The 22,999-nt window shown below is 40.5% G+C and overlaps 1 protein-coding gene across 1 annotated transcript in view; it reads left to right on the forward strand.

Moving 5' to 3' along the window:
- The first annotated feature begins 7,764 nt into the window (after window positions 1–7,764).
- Window positions 7,765–22,999, forward strand: part of LOC124033736 (transcription factor 12-like) — a 101,473-nt gene continuing 86,238 nt past the window's right edge. The window contains 3 exon segments of the mRNA XM_046345953.1: window positions 7,765–7,899; window positions 8,302–8,390; window positions 8,608–8,680. Coding sequence (XP_046201909.1) covers window positions 7,842–7,899; window positions 8,302–8,390; window positions 8,608–8,680 — 220 coding nt within the window. The 5' untranslated portion in view covers window positions 7,765–7,841.

The raw sequence follows: 22,999 nt of genomic DNA on the forward strand, positions 1-22,999 counted from the left end.
TCTATGGTATAATGGCGGTGTGCAAACAGACACCGCCCAAAGTCTGTCCACGTTTTAAGCAGATCAGCTTAATTCTTCTTCTTGAAATGTGTATTGTCGGATCACAACCAACTGAAATGTGCATACACCTCCACCTACTGTACTGGAGTGTGAGGCCACACTCTACATCTAACTCTAAACCCATTAAAACCTCACCACTATTCCACTACTTGTTTTCGGTCAGTTGTGAACTTGGTTGTCAACTCCCTAACAAAGCCTGTGAAAGCACTGTAGCACTTAGTCCCGACGTGCCTATGCTGTCCCTTTGACAACATAGTCACATACAAACTATAGGTCCCCTGTCTGTCACAAATATTGAATTAAATTCCATTTGAACTTACTCTACCTGTTATCCACTGATTTTGTCCTTTTGTGGGTAGAAATTTAAGACAAAATATTCTCAGGAAAGTATTATTAAACCAGCTTCAAAACTTGTGTCTCTGTGTTAGCTATCATGGTTTGCTTTCTCATCACCTAAAGCACACGCACAAGACAGAAGAACGTGCACACAATGCATGCGTAAGTAACGAAAGCCTTGCACGTGTTTACATATATAGTTTTGCGCATGTGCCAGGTAATAGAAATGTCAATGGTAGTACCAGAGTTTGGAAAAGTTTGTTGAATGATACTTTTCTGTGGATGTTTTTACTCAAATTACAACACACAAAAGGACCAACCACACAGACAACCGATAGAGGAAGTTTAAATGAAATCGTATTATAAATGGTTGATCTTTTCTCAAATAGAGCTATCTTCTGTTTACCACCCTTACCTTGTCACAACACAAGTGATTGACTCAAACACATTCAGAAGAAAGAAATTCCACAAATTAACTTTAACAAGGCACACCTGTTAATTGAAATGCATTCCAGGTGACTACGCTGGTTGAGAGAATGCCAAGAGTGAACAAAGCTGTCATTAAGGCAAAATATGACTACTTTGAAGAATCTAAAATATATTTTGATTTGTTAAACACTTTTTTGGTTACTACATGATTCCCATATGTGTTATTTCATAGTTTTGATGTATTCACTATTATTCTACAATGTAGAAAATAGTAAAAAATAAAGAAAAACCCTGGGATATGCTTAACACCCCGGCCGTCCTACAATCTAAGGTAGATGCCCTCAATCTCACCAAAACTATCATGGACCCTACCAGGTAAAACACCAAATCCGTTAACACGGGCACCCTCATAGATATCATTCTCACCAACCTGCCCTCTAAATACACATCAGCTGTCTTCAACCAGGATCTCAGCGACCACTGCCTCATTGCCTGCGTCCGTAATGGTCCCCTCATCACTGTCAAACGCTCCCTAAAACACTTCAGCGAGCAGGCCTTTCTAATCGATCTGGCCAGGGTATCCTGGAAGGATATTGACCTCATTCTGTCAGTAGAGGATGCCTGGTTAAGTGCTTTCCTCGCCATCTTAAATAAGCAGGCCCCATTCAAAAAATATAGAACCAGGAACAGATATAGCCCTTGGTTCACTCCAGACCTGACTGCCCTTGACCAGCACAAAAACATCCTGTGGCGTTCTGCATTAACATCGAACAGCCCCCGCGATATGCAACTATTCAGGGAAGTTAGGAACCAATATACACAGGCAGTTAGGAAAGCAAAGGCTAGATTTTTCAAACAGAAATTTGCATTCTGTAGTACAAACTCCAAAAAGTTCTGGGACACTGTAAAGTCCATGGAGAATAAGAGCACCTCCTCCCAGCTGCCCACTGCACTGAGGGAGGCTAGGAAACACTGTCACCACCGATAAATCCACGATAATTGAGAATTTCAATAAGCCTTTTTCTACGGCTGGCCATGCTTTCCACCTGGCTCTGCAACCCCCACAGCAACTTGCCCAAGCCTCCCCCATTTCTCCTTCACCCAAATCCAGATAGCTGATGTTCTGAAAGAGCTGCAAAATCTGAACCCCTACAAATCAGCTGGGCTCGACAATCTGGATCCTCTCTTTCTAAAATGATCCACCGCAATTGTTGCAACCCCTATTACTAGACTGTTCAACCTCTCTTTTGTGTCATCTGAGATCCCCAAAGATTGGAAAGCTGTCATCCCCCTCTCCAAAGGGGGAGACACCCTAGACCCAAACTGTTACAGACTTATATCTATCCTACCCTGCCTTTCTAAGGTCTTTGAAAGCCAAATTAACAAACAGATCACCAACCATTTAGAATCCCACCATACCTTCTCTGCTATGCAATCTGGTTTCCAAGCTGGTCATTGGTGCACCTCAGCCACACTCAAGGTCCTAAACGACATCATAACCACCATCGATAAAAGACATTACCGTGCCGCCGTATTCATCGACCTGGCCAAAGCTTTCGACTCTGTCAATCATCGCATTCTTATTGGCAGACTCAACAGCCTTGGTTCCTATTGTCCGGACCTCTGGTAGTCTCTATGGGGGAGCCACAGGGTTAAATTCTCGGGCCAACTATTTTCTCTGTATACATCAATGATTTCGCTCTTGCTGCTGGTGATTCTCTGATCCACCTCAACGCAGACGACAACATTTTGTATACTTCTGGCCCTTCTTTGGACACTGTGTAACTAACCTCCAGATGAGCTTCAATGCCATACAACTCTCCTTCCGTGGCCTCCAACAGCTCTTAAATGCAAGGAAAACTAAATGCATGCTCTTCAACCGATCGCTGCATGCACCTGCCTGGCCATCTAGCATCACTACTCTGGATGGTTCTGACTTAGAATATGTGGACAACTACAAATACCTAGGTGTCTGGTTAGACTGAAAACTCTCCTTCCAGACTCACATTAAGCATCTCCAATCCAAAATTAAATCTAGAATCGGGCTTTCTATTTCGCAACAAAGCATCCTTCACTCATGCTGCCAAACAGACCCTCATAAAACTGACTATCCTACTGATCCTTGACTTCGGCAATGTCATTTACAAAATAGCCTCCAACACAATACTCAGCAAATTGGATGCAGTCTATCACCGTGCCATCCGTTTGTCACCTCTCCTTCCAGTTCTCTGCTGCCAATGACTGGAACAAACTGCAAAAATCACTGAAGCTGGAGACTCATATCTCCCTCACTAACTTTAAGCATTAGCTGTCAGAGCAGCTTACAGATCATTGCACCTGTACATAGCCAATCTGTAAATAGCCCACCAAACAACCTTATCCCATATTATCATTTTTTTTTTTTTTTTGTTCCTTTTTTGTTCCTTGTTCCTTTTTCCACCCCAGTATCTCTACTTGCACATTCATCTTCTGCACATCGATCACTCCAGTGTTTAATTGCTAAATTGTAATTATTTCACCACTACAGCCTATTTATTGCCTTACCTCCCTAATCTTCATTCATTTGCATACACTATATATAGACTTTTCTATTGTATTATTGACTGTATGTTTGTTTATTCCATGTGTAACTCTGTGTTGGCCAGGTCACAGTTGTAAATGAGAACTTGTTCTTAACTGACCTACCTGGTTAAATAAAGGTCAAATAATAAATAAATAAATGAGTAGGTGTGTCCAAAATTTTGACTGGTACTGTATATAATGTATATATACAGTATACTACATGACCAAAAGTATGTGGACACCTGCTCGTCGAACATCTCATTCCAAAATCATGGGCATTGTTATGGAGTTGGTCCCCTCTTGCTGCTATAACAAACTCCACTCTTCTTCTTTCCACTAGATGTTGTAACATTGTTGCCGGGACTTGCTTCCATTCAGCCACAAGAGCATTAGTGAGGACGGTCACTGATGTTGCGCGACCAGGCCTGGCTCGCAGTTGGCGTTCCAATTCATCCCAAAGGTGTTCGATGGGGTTGAGGTTAGGGCTCTGTGCAGGCCAGTCAAGTTCTTCCACACACAATCTCGACAAACCATTCCTGTATGGACCTCGCTTTGTGCACAGGGGGATTGTCATATAACTAACTGTAACTCAGTAAAATCTTTGAAATTGTTGCATGTTGTGTTTATATTTTTATATACACAGGGCCTTCAGAAAGTACTCATACCCCAGGACTTATAACACATTTTGTTGTGTTAAAGCCTATATTCAAAAATATTGGCTGGGCCTGGCTCCCCATTTTCTCAGTCCCATCTATAATTTACATTTCCTTCTATACCCTTCCTTCTATAACAATGACAAAAATCTTTGAAATGTTGCATGTTGTGTTTAAATATACAATTTTACCCCATAAAAATGTTAGAACATTTATTGAAAATGAAATACATAGTATATAGACATATGTGTTTCTTTCTGAAATCATGTCCAAACAAGTGAATTGGACACAGATGGACTCCAATCAAGTTGTAACCACATCTCAAGGACGATCAAAGGAAATTGGATGCACATGAGCTCAATTTGGAGCGGCATAGCAAAGGGGTGTGAATACTTATGGAAATAGATATTTCTGTATTTAATTTTGCAAAAATGTGCAAAAATTTCTAAAAATATGTTTTCATTTTGTCATGATGGGGTATTGTGTGTATATTGGTGAGAGAAAAACATATATTTAATCCGTTTTGAATTCAGGCTGTAACACAACAAAATGTAGAATAAGTCAAGGGGTATGAATACTTTACAGTGCCTTCAGAAAGTATTCATACCCCTTGACTTATTTCACAGTTTGTGACTGACTGTTTCCATATAAATGGGCCACCTGTGGTTTGAATGGGCTAAGCTACATTAATCTGCATGTTCAAATATCATAACAGTTGGGGGTGTCGAAGTGGTATATTGTATGAACAGTTGCAAAATATTTCCAAACTAATGTCCAATCGAATGTCAGAGCACTCATTTAATGGGTTAATGGGTGTTCTCTACATAATACCAAAGAATATCTGGTAATGTGATGCATGGATGTTTTCATTAGGCCCGCCACACACTCGTGTAGCACATCCAGTGGTAACCCAGCTGGGGCTCCAATCCAGGTTTCTCTGGTTCTGAGGCAAGCATGATTGGGTCCCATATTTGTAATTGAATTAACATAAAACAAGAATTGATGCACTCCATGCAAGTTTGCATTGACACACTGCTAAGTGAAAAATCTCAAGGTCTGAATATGATCTATGACAAGGTATGGATTAGCAACATCGACACTCTGACGTTATCCATTTTAGCCTTTTATAAACTTTAGGTTTCCTGTCATTTTTTATAAAATCTTCACACATATTGCCAGTTACCAAGTAGGCCCATTAAATAGGTCTACAAATGTCATTAATGAGAGCTACATTCAATACATTCATTGGTGATGAGTAACATAGTCGACTATGGTTAGTTTGTCCAACAGGTGGCAGTCTGGATTTCAGAAAAGTAATAAGTGGATATACAGTAGAGGGCCATTGAGTGGACAATGGACAGCATAAAACCAAGGCTAAAGCTTGGCCTACAGTATTCTACTCAAGGTGAGCCACATCCAAACATGCAGTGTTAGCCTTGTTTTGGGGTATTTTTAAACCTAGATGCAGTGTCTTATCAAACCATACTTTAAAAAAATGAATTTTCCCAACTTGATTTCACTGTGATTATATAGATAAGATATATAACTATATAGATATACCTGGTGATTAAGGCCTATCGGACTGCAGCCAGGCAAATACTACCAGGAAACAATGTAAGCTTTACAAAATGTACTAAATTTGATAAATATGTTCAACCGTATAATACCAAAGCATTTGAATTCCTCTAAGTATCTACATCCAGTATGCATATGCTATTGATGATCACTGGCTACAGAGATTTTATATTTTCAATATTCATCTATATTTTCTATTATACATAAGTGTCATGTCTCTTCTCTTGACTTTTCTTACTGTTGGAAACAAAACATAATAGCCTGGTAGGGACAGATTATTTGTTCAACGGATGATCTTCAATTGATCATTTTCATCGCACACCAAACTTTTGTTCATTAGAAGTGGTATTCTCAAAATGTTTGTGGCCGAGGACCCCTTTTGTGATAGAGAATTCAGCAGTGACCACTCATAATTATTTCACAACTCAAATGAGAAAGAAATAGCATAAAATGAGTTTTACTATGATTTCGGCAGTGCATGCATTGCTCGGTGAACCAAGTCTTGAGCCCTGGGAAGTAATATTTTAAAGGCCTGCCTCTTGGCATCAGAGAGAATATTTAGCCGTTTTCAAGCTAATTTCCTGCAATTCTAACACATTGTTCTATGAGTCAGAGAGAAAAAGTTGCAGTTTTAAATCTTAAATTACAGGCCATTTATATAAAAAATGCAAGACGTATTGAGTTGAAACATTTATAATTGGTGAAGTACTGTGGATACCAATATTCCTGTGAGCCTCCTAGGCCCATGTTGCCCAGGGTTAAGTACATAAATTGTAGATGAATAATATTACATTTTATTGTATTACAGACTAATCTTATTCCATGGATCCCTTAGCCAAAATTAGTTGAATCTGTTGTTGTTAGTCAAATTTATGTTAAAAAACGTATGTAATTTTTTTTAATATATTATGTATACATTTTTTAGATATGATTTATCTGGCCGCAGACCCTCTACAGTACCTCGGACCGCACTTTGAGAACCCCTGCATTAGAGTTTTGGCCCTGGCCCAACTCTATTGTTTTCTGAGCTCATTCGACACCAATGGCTGAAGAAGGATGCAGCCGAAATGCTAGGATATTACCCCTATTAACATTTGACCAATTAACAAACCGATCAAGCTGTTTTTGAATAATTATATATAATGTCGATACACGTTCTACAGTTTTTTTACACCACTTTCTTTCCTTTTTTCCCTCTTGCCTTAGTGGAGTGGAGAAAAAAGTAGTCCCGACATATTGTGCTGTCCATAAAAATAGTTTTGCCACAAGAAAAATAGGTTGAACAGTTTGCTTGCCTTTTGATTGTGATCAAACCATGACAGACATGACATTGCAGCAGACAATGCTCTCTGTCTTTTAGATGGATTCAATTAATAAGTACATAGGGACAAACAGGTTATAACTGTGATACTCTTTTTAAACGTCTTTTTAAAGAAACTAGGCCTATTCTGGGTCAACTGGTTTCGATCTATTTGTACTTATCTCACATAATTGTGCCTAATGATTGATTGAGACCGGCTAACTGTAATATGATGGGTCCTCTCAACTACTGTCATCTCCTACCACTCCGCGTGGTGTCTGTAGTAGGCTCGGCCGGGGATATCGTTTCACTGTTTTCAGCGGAAGGATACAACACAGAATGTCATTGTGGTGCTGAGGTTTTTGCAAAGCAAAAATGTCTGTCTGCATAAGGTTAACTCGCAAGTGACATATAGGGGATATTTAGCTAAATATTACAACCTAAACCACTATTTTACAGTATTTGAGACGCGTTACAGGAAAACGAAGCTCCATACTACCACACCCGATCGCCCTAGTTGGAATTTTAAAGGGGAAAAGGTAAAATATTGTAGTGAGTTTGTCAAAAAAGGTTTCGGACTGGGTGAAAGAAGTTTGGATACAAGAGACTGGAGCTGGTATGGAGTAAAGGGTTGGCATTTGCTTTACTACTTTTACTTGAAAGGGCGTTTTACACAGTCTAAATCTGTAGCCTACAGCATATTGGTGGATTTTCTGTTTTTGTTTAACATGCAAATTCACTTTCTATTTAATAACACATCGAATTCGTGGCTCATTACTGACTATTGCAAAGCAACGTATTGTATAGCCTATTATTAATCCGTGATTTAAAAATCTACAGTAGGTTAGTTATTTTGTAATTTAGTCTGTCGCGGAAGATTGATACAAATGTAGCGTTTGGGGAGTCAGATAAACATTTGAAAAACGATGCTGCAGGTCTCCGTGTGTCACTGGTGTTACACGCAGCGCCAAGCATTTTCAATGTGTATGTACCATTCCAAGTAGATGGAATTTCCTTACCACGTATTGGCTACCTTTTCCTTTTCATTCTGTTCAGATTACATAATGTGCAATAACATTTTCTAAAAGGGAGCGTTCAACCGTGGATGACAAGGGGTCAATTACAATTACTTTCATCGGATGTTGCAGTAGCCTACCTTTGATCAATTAACTCGCACAGCAATGTCAAGGGTCACTGTGCAGATTTATTTTCTGAACCGACGTGTTCTGTGAATATTCCTTGTCAATTTCAGTCGGAATCTAGAATGAGATTTAACTTTACTGAAGTTCGTTTTTGAATGGATACTTTTTTTAAATCAAGGTATTAGGACAATAAAAAAAATATAAAAATAATTGGACCTACGCAAACAATCTGTTTCTTCTTTAGGTCTAAAGATTGGCAGGATGAATCCTCAACAGCGGATTGCCGCAATCGGCACAGACAAGGAATTGAGTGACTTGCTGGATTTTAGCGCGGTAGGACAGTTATCTATCTAACTATCTTTTTATAATGTTTTATTTTTTGTTATTTAGCCCACTTTATTCTATATCAGTCAATGTCTCTCCAGTGAAGAAATTGATTATGAAACACAGGACGCCTGAACAGCTTGTAACAGATGCATGATTATCAAAGGCTAAATATTAATTTGTCTCAGAGTCACATTTTTTCAGACCATTTCTTTTCTTCTGGTAGATGTTTTCTCCACCTGTAAATAGTGGGAAAAACCGACCAACCACTCTTGGAAGCAGCCAGTTCAGTGCACCAGGTAGGATTTTATCCTAGAAACCTATTTTAATATGTCCTCTGTTCTGTTCTGGCCCTGGTCCTGTCTCTCCCCCTGTTGTGTCTTGTCTAACTACTGCTGTTTGAAATATGTTCATATGAGTGTTCCTGATGTCTCCCACTGCATTTTGGATATTTGCGTTATTCATTTTGTGAAAAGCCAAAGGAGGAAGGTTTCATATTAAACATAGTATTACTATTCATCTCCCACCTTAGTGGTGTGTGTGTGTGTGTGTGTGTGTGTGTGTGTGTGTGTGTGTGTGTGTGTGTGTGTGTGTGTGTGTGTGTGTGTGTGTGTGTGTGTGTGTGTGTGTGTGTGTGTGTGTGTGTGTGTGTGTGTGTGTGTGTGTGTGTGTGTGTGAAACATGCCACCTCCACCTGAAATTATCATAGACTGACTGCTGTAAAGATGTGGAAATAAGGAATGGTTTAGCCTTATTTTACATATGTGAAAGAATACTTATCGACCTAACAGCTATGACAGTGTAGTATCATTTTAATTAGCACTACTTTATAACCCTTCCTTGTGTTTTGTGTGCAAAAAGAGCTCTGTGGCTTTTTAGCATACTCATTTTCTATTGATTATGACACAAGATCAATTTTGCTCATATTGACTGTGGGGCATTGATTGCGTTTGTGATATATTGCTCCCTAGATTTGTGCACCATATAAAAGCTGTACAAAGATATCCCATGTCTATCAGTTGTGTAGTAAGTACAGTATGGGGTTACAGCATCAAGTGGTGTTTCATATGCATGTGTCCTTCCCCCAGTGCTGAGCCATTTGAAAAAGGCAGTGAGTTCCTCAGCCCCATGTCCCTAAAGACCTGGCCATTCATGTGGCCTTCACACATCTATCTCTATCTCACAGGCTCAATGACTAGAAGACGTGAGCTGATGTAGTGTACTTTTAGCCAGGAGCATTTCTCATGCAGAAGTGGGCTGTTTAGGCTGATGCATCTTGCTTCATTGTCATAGATGTTTTAATAAGGGTTGCTTAAATTCCCTGCTTTTATGTGGATCATTTCTTTGCTGTAAAGGCTCCAGGACATTAATCCACAGCACAATCAAGCATTATGCCTCCTCAATACTTGTTTTGCGTAAAACAACAAAGCCTTGCCTTGTCGTTAGTTCTAAAGGACACACTTTTAGTGGAAACAACAGCAAGACAATGGACTGAACAGCAAGACAATGGGGCCAAAAGGGAGCTTTTGTGAAAAGGCTGGGAAGTTTTAGGATGTTTTTCAGAGTACTTTGCATCCTCACTTCCCATTCTGGATGCTGTCTCCACAGAAGTAAATAGCTTGGGATCCAGGTCAAGTCAGTGCTGAATTGATGCTTTAAGTACAGGGCCTTCGGAAAGTATTCAGACCCCTTGACCTTTTCCACATTTTGTTATGTTACAGCCTAATTCTAAAATTGATTAAATTGTTTTTTCCCCTCATCAATCTACGCACAATACCCCATAATCACAAAGAAAAAACGGGTTTTTAGAAATGTAAGCAAATGTATAAAAAAAAACGGAAATATCACATTTACGTAAGTATTCAGACCCTTTACTCAGTACTTTGTTGAAGCACCTTTGGCAGTGATAACAGCCTCAAGTCTTCTTGGGTATGACGCTTCAAGCTTGGCACACCTGTATTTGGGGAGTTTTTACCATTCTTCTCTGCAGATCCTCTCAAGCTCTGTCAGGTTGGATGGGGAGCGTTGCTGCACAGATATTTTCAAGTCTCTCCAAAGATGTTCGATCAGGTTCAAGTCTGGGCTCTGGCTGGGCCACTCAAAGACATTCAGAGACTTGTCCCGAAGCCACTCTTGTGTTGTCTTGGCTGTGTGCTTAGGATCGTTGTTCTGTTGGATGGTGAACCTTTGCCCCAGTCTGAGGTCCTGAGCACTCTGGATCAGCTTTTCATTAAGGATCTCTCAGCACTTTGCTCCGTTCATCTTTGCCTTGATCGTGACTAGTCTCCCTGTCCCTGCTGCAGCAAAACATCCCCACAGCATGATGCTGCCACCATAATGCCTCAACATAGGGATGTGCCAGATTTCCTCCAGACATGACACTTGGCATTCAGGCCAAAGAATTCAATTCAGTTTTGTTTCTCGTGGTCTGAGAGTCTTTAGCTGCCTTTTGGCAAACTCCAAGCGGGCTGTCATGTGCCTTTTACTGAGGAGTGGCTTCCGTCTGGCCACTCTACCATAAAGGCTTGATTGGTGGAGTGCTGCAGAGATGGTTGTCTTTCTGGAAGGTTCTCCCATCTCCACAGAGGAACTCTAGAGCTCTGTCAGAGTGACCATCAGGTTATTGGTCACCTCCCAGACCATGGCCCTTCTCCACCAATTTCTCAGTTTGGCTGGGCGGCCAGCTCTAGGTAGAGTCTTGGTGGTTCCAAACTACTTCCATTTAAGAATGATGGAGGCCACTGTGTTCTTGGGGACCTTCAATGCTGCAGAAATGTTGTGGTACCCTTCCCCAGATCTATGCCTCGACACAATCCTGTCTCGGAGCTCTAAGGACCATTTCTTTGACCTTGTGGCTTGGTTCTGTCAACTGTGGGACCTTATATAGACAGGTGTCTGCCTTTCCAAATCATGTCCAATCAATATAATTTACCCCAGGTGGACTCCATACAAGTTTGTAGGAACATCTCAAGGATGATCAATGGAAACAGGATGCATCGGATCTCAATTGCATGTCTCATAGCAAAGGGTTTGAATACTTATGTTAATAAGGTTTCTGTTTTTTAAATTTTAATACATTTGTAGAAATGTCTAAAAGCATGTTTTCACTTTGTCATTATGAGGTATTGTGTGTAGATTGCTGAGGATTGTTATTTATTTAATCCATTTTAGAATAAGTCTGAAACGTAACAAAATGTGGAAAAATTCAAGGGGTCTGAATACTTTCCGAAGGGAAAACCTAGTCCGTTGTACAGCTGAATGTGTTCAACTGAAATGTATCTTCCACATTTACCCAACCCTTCTGAATCAGAGAGGTGCGGGGAGCTGTCTTAATCAACATCCACGACACACAGGGAACAGTGGGTTAACTGCCTTGCTCGGGGGCAGAATGACTGATTTTTACCTTTTCAGTTTGAGGAATCAATCCGGCAACCTTTCGGTTACTGGTCCAACGCTCTAACCACTAGGCTACCTGCTGGCACTGTATATACTTGCACATTCATAAATCAGTTTGTGTAAAGTAATCACTGTGCATTCATAAGTATTAACAAATATACAGAGCATTATCAATATATATCAATTTGAGTCTGTTTATATATTCCCAACCATCCTTTAATTGTAAAGTGTTGCTGAATTGGCCTACTTCTGTTTCAGTGATCATACTTTCCATTTTGCCCCACCATAAATAAATATAAAATAGAATGTTGCTTCAATTCAAGTGTTACAAAGGAACTCCTTTTCTGAATTCCTAATGTGAGAAGTGGGAGAATTGAATTCAGTAAACTCTGCGGTGTGCTTTAGAATTTAATATAGCATGGCATTCATGGACATCATGTGACCAGACACTTTTAAGCCTGATGTGTTGGGCATGAATGCTGTGGCTTCCAAAATAGACCAGCATCAGCATGGTGCTTTTTGTTTAGAATAGAAAAGAAATAGAGCCTGTTCATAGACTGTTTTTCCCATCAAAGCTCATCGTCATGGCTGAAATGCCTGGGGGTATTTATTTAGTCAGTAAGAAAAGTCACAAGAATTGAGCCATGTTTTGTAGAGGCTTATGTGGATTCTGTTTTTGTTCTATTTCCAGCAAAATATAGTATGTGGGATCTGTTTTGACCTGACTCTCCATGAGGCTTTTTATGTGTGTCACAGTCACACACCTGTCTGTTCCAAGCTTTCCAAGCTTGCTATACTCCTTGACCTAAAGTAAGTAGTAAACTAGAAACCACTGATACCTCAAATGTAATGTTCTGCATAAGGCAATACTTACGTTAACATCTATGTCCAAGCTGCTCAGTTAGCTTGCTTCAGAGCTCACTGAGGCACATTTATATTTGGTGAGCTATATTAGGAATATTTTCAGATCATGGTTTGCTCTCTCTGTCCCGTTTACTTTAGACTTGCTGTAGAAGTCAGCCAAGAATCAGAAAAGCCATAATTATGTTTGGGTTGTTATTGCTCCTCGAGGGACAGACTGAGGCAAATATTTCTGCTCCTACTGCGTGTTGACTACCTGAACAGAATTTATGATACATTTCACCTGCGTTTTTGCCTTCGCTTGTTTACAGAATAGATGAAGCGAAGTTGTATAAGGATGTTACAAGGATGTCAGAACTGTTAAATTATATTTACAGTACTTTTTGTGAATTTAATTTAAATGATATGCTTGTGATAGACTTATACTGCAGTTTCCTTCCACTTGAGCAAACTTTCTCTCAGTTTAAAGCTCTTTCTTCAGCTTTTATCCCCATGGATTAGAAAATATTATTATCTGCTGATTAATTATTAATACAGTGTTGAAGAATATGACTTATTCTCATTCATAATTATTAAGCAAGGATTGTTTTGTTCAGTCAGAAGACTTAGAACTTGCAGAAGTACCCAGCTTGCATTTTAAGATAATTTAACACACACAGAAACCTCTCCACTGTACATGTCACAATGTGTGAAGATATAAAAGGTGACAAAACTCATCTTGAACGCAGCTTATCTTCAAAGCATTTTCAAAGGATTTGGAATGTTGTATTTTTTGTTTAAAGCAACTGCTAAGTCGGTCTTCAATTTAACCATGCATTTTTCTTCTACAGTGGATTAGTTCAAACAGATTCAATATATGTAACCACAACAGTAGCTTTCAACTTAGGTTCTTAAAGAAGGACTGAGCTGAATCTTTTATTTTATTTTGCTCACGCAAGCTGTTGTACCTTGACATGCTTCTCACTCCAGTTCTCCTTTTGACTGATTTCATTTCTCATAGGCTCTCATTGTTTTGATCATCTCATTTGAGTTTGTAGTCTTAGATCTCCTTTTTTTACAAAAGCTGCATGAAAAAATTATAGTCTATATAAAAATTAAATAAATGTTTTATTTCATTTTTAGAAATATGATCAGGTCTTATAGCAAGCTTTAGTTTGATAAACTTAATTTCATGTTTTAAGCCTTTGCTTGTATTGCTGAAGGAATCTTTATTTTCTGAGACGTCAGTTTATTTTTAGATAACCTGCTGGCTGCTCGGTGAACCATTGGGCCACACTGCGTTTGTGATGCGTTCAATTGGGTACCCTCCCCTGGCAGACTGGGCCTCCCGCCCGCCACTGGAGGGAAGATTCAGGGAGAGTTTGGACATCTCTCATTTATGTATCACAGGTCAGCTCCTGACTTGGTTATGGAGAACTGTGCTGTTGCCATAGCGATGGAAGTCCTTTGAAGGCAGGTGACTTGGCACAGCTTTTGCATCTTTTTTTGCAGGTCTGCCAAGAGGAAAAGCATTCAAATAATGTCTTCAAGTCACCCAATATGCGGTAGATTACTATCAGGCTTCTCCTAGACTGTCATTATTTTGATTGAAGAAAGTTGGTGTTGTACATCTGACTTGGCTCCTTTGATGTGGATTCCAATTCATTTTTTAAATGAGCAGTTTATTACCATGTATTTGATGTTGTATTAAGTTGTGAAGGCACTTAGTTGGTGGGGACCAAACAACCATTATTGTGACTTGAGGCAGCTGGATTTAAAACCAGGCAGAGATATATTTATATTCCTGCTTATCTGTGCCTGGCCTCTGGCTGATGTAGTCTGAATGGACACAGTGTTAGGTGTTGGACTGAGGTAGTGAGTTGTATGTATGTATGTATGTATGTATGTATGTATGTATGTATGTATGTATGTATGTATGTATGTATGTATGTATGTATGTATGGATGTATGGATGGATGGATGGATGGATGGATGGATGGATGGATGGATGGATGGATGGATGGATGGATGGATGGATGGATGTATGGATGGGATGTATGGATGTATGGATGTATGGATGTATGTATGATGTATGTATGTATGTATGTATGTATGTATGTATGTATGTATGTATGTATGCATGCATGCATGCTTTGGGAACACCTGCTGCTGAAGCACAGGATGTCTGTTCGTTTTAACTCCCAAATACAGTACATTGATGCTGAGTACTCTGGACTTAAGGGAGCATGTTGGTGTAAGGTGGAAAGCACTCCTCAGAGATACAGAGTTGCATTGGTCAACCATGAACCAGGCCTTGACACACACGCATGGACATGTCACAGAGAGAGAGCATTAGCATTACCTACCTCCATCCTGACCACAAATGACTGGCCCTACTCTCTGAGGACGTATCTGGGGGCAGCAGCGGGAGGAGGAGGTGTGGGTTGTCCTCGTATAATGATCTGAGAGCTCGTGGCCATCGCATGCAGCCGGGCCTGCCGTGTGGTGTCAGTGATGCGCCTGGGAGCGTGCAGGGCTTCGATTGGGAATAACAGAGCAGGGGTTAGTGGGAAGGAATGAGTAATGATCCCCTGTTTGATCTACCAGGCCCCTGTGGGAGTCAGTGAGCCCTGGACAGAGCATTAGTGGGGGTACCCTGGGGAGCTGCTGGGATGCTGAGTTGGGGACTGGCCCTTTACCAGTTTAACCATATCTACTCAGGATCTCATAAGGAGGGAGGGATGCAGGCTAGGAGGGAGTGGCCACCCCTCTACTATCACTGTTTTTATTACAGCTCCTTTTCTGCCTACCTAGCTGTTTGGGTTTCTTCACTGGTTATGTCCTATTTGTGTTTAAAGATGGAAGGTATGATAAGGAAATTGTCTATTTGGTCACTCTATGCAGGTGTTGAGGGGAGGGGGATTTAAATGCAGGAATCAGACTATGTACACCACTGCCTTGCCAAAAAGCATACCAAATAATTGTCCTTATCAGATAGGTTTCCATCATAGGGTCATGTTTTGTTCTAGTGGTTTTGAAGATCACAAAGTGGATTGTTGCACAATGGGGCATCTCTGCTTCTTTCACTCTTTCCCACACTCATAAACTCTCTCTCTCGTGTGCGCAAACAAACACACACGGTACACGCGGCACGCACACTCACACACTTTCTGAGGTGTTGTGGCTAGTTTGTGAGGATAACCGTGACCGTGACCTGAGGCTTGATACATTTGTCAGGATTTCCATTTCAGATGTAGAAAATGCTGATGAGTCCAAGTCATTGTTGTGTAGGCCTAATCCCTCAGCAGTGGCTGGGCCAGTCTCTCCTATGTATAGATTTGGTTGCAACTGCATTTGCAGTGAATGTGGCATGTTATTTTTAGGTCTGAGGTCTGAAATATTTTGTTGCTGTGCTGTGCAAAATACCAATCAAATTGAAGTTCAATCTCTCCTCTTTTAAAATACTTGAGGATTACTGTGTGCCACTGATTTGTTCCTGGTTTTAATTTGTCTTTTGAAGGATTTACAGTAATAAATTAAAGGTGACGGACTCAAGCTAAATCTTTTGTAAAGCTCTCAACTTTCAATTCATGCAACCTCATTTTGTTTGTTACCATGGTAATTATTGTAATGAAGGGAAATCATTTTCTCTTTGGCTTTGTTACATTATTGAATGAGGTAGTGGAAGCAGTTACATGTGTTACATCATAAATGGCATTTTATTGTTATTGCAGATTAATAAAAATAACAGGATTTGAAGGAAATACTGATGACACTCACTGTGTGCTTTCCTACCATTTTTCTCATTGTCTTTCAGCTGGGAATATGTTCCCTTCCTGCAAATCTAATAATTATTACTGAGCTAGAAGACTGAAATATGAATCACGTATTATTTGACAGTTAGGTCCAGGATACTTAAAATAGCTTTTTGATTATTTGTGCTCATCAACATTGATCAAAAAGGGTGATGAAAAGTGAGTTAATAAATTGAGAGAGCTTGTCGTTTTTCCAGCCTCCTTTTGGCCCCGTCCCAGGATCCTCTCTGACTGTGAAGCAGATGGGACAGCAGAGGGGCACTGGTCATGCACTCTAATTGGCTGTCACTCACTTTATTACATCATTAATATTGTCCCATCATGTTAATTCACTTTTGATACCAAAGAAGGGCTCGCTCACTCCCACATGTTCATCTTCATCACTAGAAAACACGTCACGAGGAAGAGAAGATCACACAAGCCCAAATTAGTCAGGAAAGCCTGCTGTCCCCCTCCTATGAGAAGCGTGAGAGTAGCTTGCTGTGCTGACAGCCCTGCCATTGGTGTCAGGGCCAGGGGAGAATGAGGGAACGTTTGGCTCCGGTGTAGTCCACTGCCTACCAGGGCCTGTGTTATATTCAGCACTGTAGTTGGAGGCAGAGGAGTGGGACTCAATGGGCCTTCCTCTGCCATGTTGGCTAATTTATGGCCAGGAGCACAGGAATGAGAAGGGACTCTGTATCAGAAGCTATATGGGGGAACGCTAGCTACATTCTTCATTGTGATTTCGTGTGCTTTCATTTCAGTAAAGATGTGTGTGTTTCCTACCATTTTTCTCATTGTCTCTCAGCTCTCAGCTGTGTGTGTGTGTGTGTGTGTGTGTGTGTGTGTGTGTGTGTGTGTGTGTGTGTGTGTGTGTGTGTGTGTGTGTGTGTGTGTGTGTGTGTGTGTGTGTGTGTGTGTGTGTGTGTGTGTGTGTGTGTGTGTGTGTGTGTGTGTGTGTGTGTGTGTGTGTGTGTGCGCGCGAGTGAGTGAGTGAGTGAGTGAGTGAGATAGTACTCAGCCCTCTGGTGAGGGATCTGATAGTGCTGTTAGAACAGTCATAAGACACGACTCTGATTAAACCTACTAATGAGCAGCTCAATAAAACAAAGTCCTCCTGATGTAATAAACACGCTGCTGATTGCAGGAACCCGCTGGTGTGGTAGGCTAATCCTTTTGTGCTCCCGTGTTTGTTTCACCCTAAAAAGATCCACGCACGGTGAATGAATAAAGATATATGACTTGTCTGCTTGTATGACCACACGAGGGCACTTCTCTGTAGTTAACCTTTCTGCTGAGTGGATTGCAATTTGAGAATTTTTACAGTACAGGTTCTAGGGTAAATTGAGTCTGCAATTATGAGTATTTTTTGTTGTTGATGTAATATTACTTGAAATATTATTGCGTAGCAGTATTAGAGCACTTAGCTCATTTAGTCTGCCACTATGCCTAGTTAAACTGTTTCTCAACCAGTCCAAGGCCTTTTGCCATTTGAATGAAATATGAGTGGATTTGGTGTTTGTAAACATTTTAGATGCACGTTACTAACAAAAAACCTAAGGGAAATTGATTTATGTTAAATTAGAAACTAATTTATTCTGCATAACTACTGCACTCTGGCAGTTTATGTTATAGCAGAGATAAATTTCTCATCTCTTTAGCCTGCGTGCTCCAGCTCCTCTAGAGGAAAAAGCACCTTTCCTCCGTAAGCCACTGTGAACATATGGCGAGGGGCGCAGGCAGCAGCACAGGAAGGAAGTGTGGAAATTGCAGGGAATGAGAGTTTGGATTAATGCGTCTGAACTGGGCATACCCAGACAAATGCAGCAGAACTGCACTGCCAGGACCCTTCAAGGCCCCTCCGAAGTGTGCCAGAGAAACAGAGATAGCAAAACAAACATATACACCTCTGCAGCTTGAACAGAGGGAAATTGCGGTTTCTCCTTCGTGCCTGTTAATGACATGAATTTGAAGAGGCCATCGGTTTTGTGTTGTGTGTGCTCAGCAGGGGGACATTGGGCAAATCGCCGGCTCCATACCTCTGCCTACCTAGAGATATTTCTACAAATTAAAATCACTAAGTATAAAACTAATTATAAAATTGATAGTAATTATGGTGTAATTTGATGACATTTGACAATGTTGATATTAGGCTTGGGCGATATACCGTATACTGGGGTATTTCGAAATACCAACGGTATGATTTTCAATATATATATAAAAATAAAAATTGGGGGATGTCGCGTGGTCTGCCAAAGTACGTGCTACCCCATTGCTTATTACTAATTATAAGTTAAATATAACTATAAGAAATCTAACATGTATCAAATAATTTATATCCAGCTCAGGGCTCCGGCTATGCATTTGATTTGCTAACTTGCTAGCTAAGTGGCTAGATGTCAAGATCAAGCTTCTTGGTTACAGCAGAGACATTCAATCCCATCCTAGATCAAGATCCATGTTCCCTAAATGGTTTTGTGCCAGGTGGGTTGGTGGGGGGGGGGGGGGGGGGATTAGCACCCCTTGTGTGCACAATCGATAATACTGTATACCCCGGTATGGAGAAATGGTATGATGGTATGAAAATGTGGTTACTGCCCAAAACTAGTCGATGGCTTTTAAAAATATTTGTATTTATTTCTCTGCACACAGTCAAAATGTATTTTTTTGTCTACTTCCATGTGAGTTGTGAACAGTTTAGGGTACTCCAACACACACACACAGCCCCAGTGAGGGGTTGTCCCTCGCAGCGAGCCGAGCCGGTCTCCATGTGACATGAGAGAGTAGCTGTTAGATTGGAAGTGAACAACCGAAAATAGCTCCCTTCTTTGCATACAGTCAAATCAGCTCAAGCTGTGCACCGTGGCAGACTTGGTTGCTTGGTTGCAGGCACTCTTGTTTGATGCGTTTCATTAAAGATACCGTGACAAATTAAAATGTATATCTATCTATCGCTACAGCATGTCTTATTAACCTGCCTGCTGCCTGCCTTACGACTGTTTGCTCGGAGTTGGAGGGGATCCCGAAGGAGAAGCGTCATGTCATTTGCTTGTCAAGGCCTCTGTCTGTGACAGCGCTTTGTGGATGACTGGATCTCAGTGCAGAGAGAGAGTCTGTCTAATGAAGACACTACTGCACTAGCTCTGACAAACCTCTCATTGCTACATGTGTATGGGAAAGTCAATTTTTACATTGCACAAATTGGACTTAATTCAATTAACAGGCTGGTGAGCCTAGGCAGTTGTAGTAGTGGTAGTCTATTAAAAATATTAATTGTGAGGGGGTGACTTTTTTTTTGTCCGATTTTTATAATGGTTTTTACTACCATGAAATAATCACCGTATTGTTTACTTATTTTAACAATTAATCAAAAATCCATTACTATACCTGATGCCTTCATTGCTTTTTGACAAATGTCAGTTGAGCGTAGTGTTCATTATTTAAGATTCTGAGAATGTTTAGTTTATTATTTTAACCCCACTGTAGATTCAGTCATGTAAGGTGAAGTATGAGGCTAGCTTGTGTACACTTTCTTTCTGTATTGATGTTTCACTCCTAGACTATTTAAAGGACGTGTTTCCTCTCTGAGGAGGCAGAGCACAACTGGTAAAGACATGGTAATGCCCCGGCAGCCACAACTGTTTGCCATCATTTACGATGTTGCTTCCCTGTAGGTCCGTATCGATTGCAGCCCGCAGTGATTCCACAAGCGATGCCCGCTTGGTCTGAATGTTTGGTTTCCTAGCAATTTGGCAAAGAAAAACTGTTTTCAGTTCTGCCGAATGACTTGGACATCGCTTTGTGATGTCACGTCTGGTGTGCTTGTTGTTTTTTGCAGTGGTCGTTCACAGTTGTGTGAAGTAACAAATGCATTTCTTTTTTCAGTGTGGTTTGCCAGAAAACAGGGTCCGTTTGAACAATCGGTGCGGTGCCCTTTTGACTGTATGTCTGAGGGGATGTGGACACCTGCTCAACAATTAAACTACAGAGGAGAGCAGACATTGCCAAGATAAATATTTGCCCTCCAATTCAAGGTTGTGTTCACGTGTTTGATTTGAGACGTGGAGGATATTACGTGTTTGTTCCTGACAGTCAGTTGGCAGTGATGTAAGCTCCAGTTCCCCACACTGAACACCTCTGTTCACTCAAACCGAGTACTCAGAACATAACAGCACTGCTCAGTGGCTGTGGAATATGTGGTTTCATGTGAGGTTACTCATAAGGCTAAACATTTGCTGTTCAGGCTACCTCATTTAAATGATGCTGTAGATTTTATTTGTATTTTGCACTTTGACACAGTTCCAATGTTTAGTGTGGCTTATTTTGATTAAATGTTCTTACTAGCTCAAGCAGAGTTACAATGAGTTGTTTGTCTGTATTCAGTCTCTATCCATAAATCTGTAAATAAACAATGTTGTAATTTCTTTGATGTATACATTTTTTTTTCAAGATGTTGAGTTTCCATACAGTTATGTAGCAGTTATGTAGGAAGATAGCAGATGAAATGTAGGAGTGTTAGCTACTAGCGTTCAATTGTTGTTTGACATTTTTACTGTTGTGACAATCTCACTTTAAAAAAATATTCAGTGCCTAGGATGTTGTGAGAAAGGGTGTGATTTTAACGATGCTCCTAAGCTTCTCTTCCGAGCTCCTGTGTAACCGTAAATATATTTGCCACTGATTTCTTTAAATAGTGCAGATAGAGGTGTTGGTATGCATTGAGGAATGGATCACACATATGTAGTTCAACTAGTTCTAGGCATACATGTAGATCAGCAAGACATTTCCTGTCCTTATTTTTGGGAGATTGTTTTCCTCTAAAGAAACGGTAACCTCTGAAAGGATATTAGCAGAAAACGTCTTTATTTTTATAAACCGAAAAGATTATAGACCCTAGAAATGCTTTTAGTTTAACATGTTTTGTTGATGTTAAAAGCTGGTACAGGATGTATTTATTAGGCTATTCTGAAAAGAAAAGAAGGTTCTGGATCTGACTTTGTTCCTAGGCTGTATCGCAGAGACTACAATGACTACAAAGACAACAGAGACTACAAAGACTACAGAGACGTCAAAGACTACAGAGACTACAAAGAATACAGAGACTACAACAACTACAAAGACTACAGAGACTAGGCAAATGAGTACCAGGTTGTGTGTCAGGCTGCATTCTGAAATGCACATCACAAGAAGGACTGTGACTGACTGTGATCAGTTATTTTTATTTTGTTTTATTGCTAAGGGCTTCATAAAAGTATGCCAACCTAAGACCTCTCCTAGGAGTTAGTCTCCTATGTCCAGAGTGCCCTTCAAATGTTATTTTAATCAATGAACAAAGAGTTGCTTTGATTTCTTCCTAAATACTAAACAGAAGAAAAGTTAAAGGAGGATATCTAATGAGTGCCAGACTTGAAAACAGGATAGACAAAGATTTGCACACAGAGCAGTGCCCGTGCCAAGTTAAATCCATATTTAAATCCTCTACTCGACAGACACTGCATGTAAATGAACATTCGTTGGCATAGGTTTATGCAGTGGGGGCACGCCAGAGAGCAAAATCCCACTAGTCAAACTGAAGCATTCATATCTGCATAATGTCTTTGTCTATTTCCTGTTCAATTCTATAATTGAGAACTCGGGTTCTGAAATAATTAGAAGAGGGTCTTTGCCACACACACATGCACAGCTGACAATGTGGCTGTCAATGCAGTGCATTATGATTCCATGTTAAGTGTGTGTCCAGTGTGACCAGTGTGCTGGGTTGCGGAGTGGAGTGGATATATGATGGAGTTTGTTCCAGAGCAGAGCAGAGCTGCCACAGATGGGGCTCACAGGTCTGCGTGCCATACCTCTGAAGCCTCTCTGTTCCCAGCAGCAGGACATGGGCACCCTGTTCCATAAAACCTGTTACACATCAAACGTGATGAAAGTGATGAATGGTAGGTGAATATGGACTGTATTAAGAGCAGATGAGACCTGGATGAAATACAGACACGTGGAATTGATCTTATAATATATTTGTCAGGCTACAGTAATAGTATGCCTCTCTCTTTTATCTGCTTAACTGTTGGTGTGTGTGTGACCTCAGCTACTGTAGCAGTGTCTCATGACGTTGGTTGTCAGTGATTTGGTGGGTGGTTAAATGGAGCGGCTGACTCATAACAGTAGAAACCACAGAGAGACGGTTCCTTCCTCGCAAGCCAATTGGAACCGATCTGAGTCCCTGGGCCACTTTCTTTCAGTAGTAGTTATAAAAACCCATGTCCTTTTCCCTAACATTTCACCTATCAATGGCAGCCATATTTACCCTCATCAGATTCGATTGAGTGTTTCGCTAGAGAACAAAAATACTCCTGAAGAAACGGCTTAGCACAGAAGAATCAAAAACGACATCTGTGAAAATACCACTGGTGTTTATATTCATAATATAACCAGCACGTTCACACATTTATTTTTGTAGAGAATGCTTAACAAAATGTGTCATGTTGCTATTCCGTAGATGACTATTTTAGCATTCTCTCCTCATTTGAAGACAACTCTACCGCTCTGTGTTTGTCTCAATCAGTGTGAAGCATAGTGATATTGTGT

This window comes from Oncorhynchus gorbuscha, linkage group LG04 (assembly GCF_021184085.1).
Source record: "Oncorhynchus gorbuscha isolate QuinsamMale2020 ecotype Even-year linkage group LG04, OgorEven_v1.0, whole genome shotgun sequence".
In the NCBI taxonomy this organism is placed as follows: Eukaryota; Metazoa; Chordata; class Actinopteri; order Salmoniformes; family Salmonidae; genus Oncorhynchus; species Oncorhynchus gorbuscha.